At 38.6% G+C, this 5,232-nt stretch overlaps 1 protein-coding gene across 1 annotated transcript; it reads right to left on the bottom strand.

Moving 5' to 3' along the window:
* Window positions 1-1,506: 1,506 nt before the first annotated feature.
* On the bottom strand, window positions 1,507-2,676 carry LOC120579506 (uncharacterized). The gene has a single exon (XM_039831910.1). The coding sequence runs from the start codon at window positions 2,674-2,676 to the stop codon at window positions 1,507-1,509; it is 1,170 nt and encodes a 389-aa protein (XP_039687844.1).
* Window positions 2,677-5,232: the final 2,556 nt, after the last annotated feature.

Consider the following 5,232-nt stretch of genomic DNA (forward strand, 5'->3'; position numbering starts at 1 on the left):
CATAAGTTCAAAGTGTAAATCCCAATTGGGTGCAATGATTATTGGTGCAGTCACGAACTTGTTTTTGATCAAAGAAAAAGCATTTAAACATTCAGCATCAAAATCAAACTCAGTTTCTTTAACTAAAAGTTTACAGAGGGGCTTGGCTATTTTTGAAAAATCCTTTATAAACCGCCGATAGAAACCGGCATGCCCCAAAAAACTCCTTACCCCCTTAACATTCATAGGTGGAGGAAGTTTTTCTATAACCTCTATCTTAGCTTGATCCACCTCTATGCCTTTAGAACTTATTTTATGACCCAAAACTATACCTTCAGTTACCATAAAATGACATTTTTCCCAATTTAAAATAAGGTTAGTTTCGGTACATCTTTTAAGGACAACATTGAGATGAAACAAGCATTGGTCAAACGACTTACCAAATACAGAGAAATCGTCCATAAATACCTCAATGTTCTTCTCTATCATGTCAGAGAAGATGGAGAGCATGCACCGTTGAAAGGTTGCCGGTGCACCACATAACCCAAAGGGCATTCTCCTATAAGCAAACACACCGAATGGACAAGTAAAGGCAGTCTTCTCTTGATCTTCTGGGGCCACCGCTATCTGATTATACCCCGAATACCCATCCAAGAAACAGTAAAAGGCTTGGCCAGCCAACCTTTCAATCATTTGATCCATGAATGGTAATGGAAAGTGATCTTTTCTTGTTGCGGTGTTCAACCTCCGGTAGTCTATGCACATTCTCCAACCAGTGACAATACGGGTGGGTATTAACTCATTTTTTTCATTTACCACCACCGTCATTCCACCCTTTTTTGGTACAACATGAACAGGACTCACCCATGAGCTATCAGAGATAGGGTAAATCATACCTGCATCCAGTAATTTTAGCACTTCCTTTTTGACCACTTCCTTCATGGTTGGGTTCAGTCTTCTTTGAGGTTGAACAACTGGTTTGTATTCAGCCTCCATGTGAATTCTATGCATACAATAAGCTGGACTAATACCCTTCAAATCAGAAATCTTCCAACCTAAAGCTCCTTCATTTTCTCTTAGCACCCTCATCAATTTTTCTTCCTCCAAAGGTGTCAAGGTGCTGCTGATGATTGCCGGTTTTGAAACATCCTTGCTAAGAAAGACATATTTTAAGTGAGAAGGAAGTTCTTTTAATTCTGGAACTTTTTCTTCCTCATTACTCAATGATTTCGCCCCCAACCTCCCTTCATTACTTATTTCTTCGAGTTTGGTGGGTTTAAGCAGCTGCTCATTCGCTTCAAGTTGCTTAACACATTCTTGCACCTCAAGATCTTCGACAAGTTCACAACTCTCTATAGAATTAACAATTGTCTCTTCCAAAGGGTGTATTGGTTTGGGTTCACGAGAATTGTCTTCAACTATTTCATCAATCACATCAATCCTGTAGCACTTAGGATTTTCAGCTCGGTGTTTCATTGCTTCAAAGATGTTAAACACCACTTGTTCATTATGGAATCTCAAGATTAGCTACCCCATTTCAACATCAATCAAAGCACGGCCTATTGCAAGGAATGGTCTCCCTAGAATAAGAGGCATATCTTCATCTTCAGCCATATCCAAGATTACAAAGTCAGCAGGAAATATTAGATCGTTCACTTTAACTAGCACATGTTCAAGCACACCATACGGATAGGAGATTGACCGATCAGCTAAAGTGAGAGTCATTCTTGTAGGTTTTGGCTCCCCACCTCCAAGCTTCTTCATCATTGAAAGGGGCATCAAATTGATGCTTGCCCCTAAATCACATAAAGCTCTTCCAATGTCTACCGGCCCAATGGAGCAAGGAATAGTAAAAGCACCAGGATCTTTAAGCTTAGGAGGAAGTTTCCTTTGGAGAATAGCAATACAATTCTCGGAAAGAGAGATGTTCTCATCATCTTTTGGTTTTCTTCTCCCCGTTAACATTTCTTTCATGAATTTAGCATACACCGGCATTTGATCAAGAGCGTCACCAAAAGGAATATTCACCTGAAGTTGTGAGAAGAGTTGCATGAATTTCTTGAATTGTCCTTCCTCCTTCTTCTTCTTTTTGGCTAGATGAGGGTAGGGAAGCTTCACATAAGATGGGATAATTTGTGGTTCATCCCCATCCTTCAAAATTTGGCTCTTAGACTTTCTTAAGATCGAGTCTTCATCTATTAACTTCTCACTTTTTTCTCCCTCTGTTTTTTTCTTCTTTTCATTTTCAACTACACCTTGATCACTCTCTTTTTCAACTACTTCCTCATCTTCAACATTTTCATCTACCTCCACAACATTTTCATCAACTTTATTGGGAACTTTTGGAACTAAAGGTGTCAAAACCTTTTTACTCCTCAACTCAATAACATTGCAAGTTTCATTTTTAGGGTTCTCTTGAGTATTTCCTGAGAATCCCCCTTTGTTCTGTTCAGCCAACTGCTTAGCTAATTGCCCAAGTTGTGTTTCAAGCATTTTCCTTGAGGCTTCATTGTTCTTCCTTTCAAGGTCTTGACCCTTCTTCATTTCTTCAAAGTTACTTTGAGTCATTTTCATGAAACTCATCATTGTTTCCTCAATACCTGGAGGCTTTCTTGGTTGTTGTTGTTGTTGTGGATTAGGAAACAAGGGATTTAAGGTGTTGTTGTTGGAGTAACTCAAGTTAGGGTGCTTATTCATGGAGTAAGGGTTTTACCTTTGATAGTTCACATAGTTGGCTTCTTCACTAGCTCCCTCTGGCACACACTCACCATTAGGATGGCCTTCACCACACAAATCACACCGTATTGCAGCTGCTTGTTGTTTGTTGGACAATTGATAAGCATGTACCTCCTTGGTTAAAATTTCGATTTGCTTATTCATGGCTGCTTGGTTAGCTAGTATGGAAGTAGTGTCACTTACGCCAAAAACACCTCTTTCTTTCTTTTTCGCTTCAGCACGGTACTCATTGCTGGCCATATTTTCAATCAGAATTTGAACTTCGTGATTAGTTTTTACCCTTAAACTACCTCCAGCTGAGGCATCTAGAAACATTCTGTTGCTATGAGTTAATCCTTCAGTGAAGAATTGGAGGTACGGTTTCTCAGAAAACTCATGTCCTGGACATCTCTTCAGAAGCAAATTGAACCTTTCCCAAGCATCATAAAGTAATTCACCTTCACCTTGTCGGAAGCTTACTATTTCTTGCTTCTTATCCAAGTACTTGAACATAGGGAAATACTTCTCTAGAAACTTAAGCTCTAATTCCTCCCATGTTTGAATAGTCCCATTAGGCAAAGTCAATAACCAGTCTTTAGCTTTACCGATTAAAGTGAACGGGAAAAGCCTGAGTTTCTTTTGGTCTTCATTAACATTTGCTGGAGGAACACAAAACTCACAAGTTTCAGCAAAGTGGCTTAGATGTTCATGAGGGCTGATGGTCCCAGTACCATCAAACTGTCTTTCCTTCAATCCATTCTGAACGGATGCCTTGATTTCAAAAGCAACAGGATTAGCAGGTCTGAACACGTGAGTTAGGCGACCACGGTGATTTGCTAACCCATAATCTCCCAACTTAGGCCTTGCTGCTGGTGGGTTACCCTCTTCCATTGTGATTACCGGAGGAGGGGTGGTTGTTTCAGTTTCAATAAGTGTCGGATCTGGTATAGGTGTGCGTGTACCCGGTGGAACTGACTTTGACAACCGGACAGCTCTCCGGTTAGCTCATGCAGTCTTTTCAATTTCAGGATCGTACTCGAGGTCTTCGGAATTACGTCTACCTCGCATAAACAGCAAAATACCTCAATAGCACTACACAATACAAAATAGTTAATGAATACTGAAACAAGAGATAATTTTTTTTTAACAGAAAATAAATGGCAGAAATCCTAATTTAAAAACGCAATTGCCTTGTTGAAATAAATGAACAGTCCCCGGCAGCGGCGCCAAAAACTTGATAGAGAATTGGCAAGTATACCAATACCTATCGAAGTAGTAATAAATATCGTTCCACAAGGATTGTATTAATTCCAATTATAGCAAGTACGTTATTATTTTAGGATATGTAAAAGTCATATTGATTGCCCTAGGCAGATGGTTTTTGTATAACAAAAGCAAATAAAAGTTGTTTGAAAAGATGATTAAAGAAGAATGATTAAGCCGATGAATCCCTATTGTTCTATATCAGTAATTACCTCCCTTATTTACTTCTTACTATTCATTCTTTACGACGAATTAACAAATTGGTTTTGATCAATCTCTTGAATCAAAACCCTTTCCTAAGTTATAACCTTTTAATCTCTTAAACCCATTGAATAACTGCGGAAGCGATGTCAGAAAGTTAATTCATATGTCATGATTCTCAATTTCCTATCTCTAGGTTCTTATGTTGAATCAAACAGAATTACTAATTCAGGATTAAAAGCTAGGGTTAATAGTCATTCAATTCCTAATATCAATTCATATAATTCAAAAAGCTAGGGTTAATAGTCATACAAGCAATTATATGAAAAGCAATGAACACAAATAATTTTGAATAAAGAATGAATAATATTATTAAATAAGAGAGTATCAACTACTAATTCATATATTACAACGGTTCATCATGGCTCAATCATACCGAGAGTTTAGCTACTCATGGTTTTACGATTATAAACATAATTGACAGTGAACATACATAATCAGGACCAACTATGAGTTGGTATGAGATTCAGGGCTTGTTCTTCGGTCTTCTGATGTCTTCTATGCTCAAAATCGTACTTCCCAAATCTTCTGAAAGCCCATCATCGTGCCACGATACGATCCAATCGTGGCACAAATAGCATCATTAATCCTTTGTAGCAGCAGACAAAACCTAGCATCGTGGCACGTTGCAATTTGCTTCGTGCCATGAAATTTCCAGTGCTGAACCTTTGTCCCACGTTTACTTATCGTGCCACGAACCAGCTTCATCGTGGCACGATTCTTAACTCTCAGGAATTTTTCATCTTTTTCTCAGTTTCGTCTTTTGAGCTCCTGTTCCTGTTTTGGTCTGATTTCACCTAGATTTACAAATAGTTGACTCTCTTAATGTCCTAAAAATGACATAAACATAACTAAAAGCTAGTGTTGATGCAACATCATCAGCGATCAGATACTCTCGCCTCGCGAGCACTTCCAGAACTGAGTGCTTTTGATAATGTCGTGACCTGAGTGGTTTGGATTGGTTAGGAATGGAACTTTAGGTAGTAAGGAAACCTATTTAATATGTTAACTGAG

The sequence above is a fragment of the Medicago truncatula genome, chromosome 3 (genome assembly GCF_003473485.1).
Source record: "Medicago truncatula cultivar Jemalong A17 chromosome 3, MtrunA17r5.0-ANR, whole genome shotgun sequence".
Lineage (NCBI taxonomy): Eukaryota > Viridiplantae > Streptophyta > Magnoliopsida > Fabales > Fabaceae > Medicago > Medicago truncatula.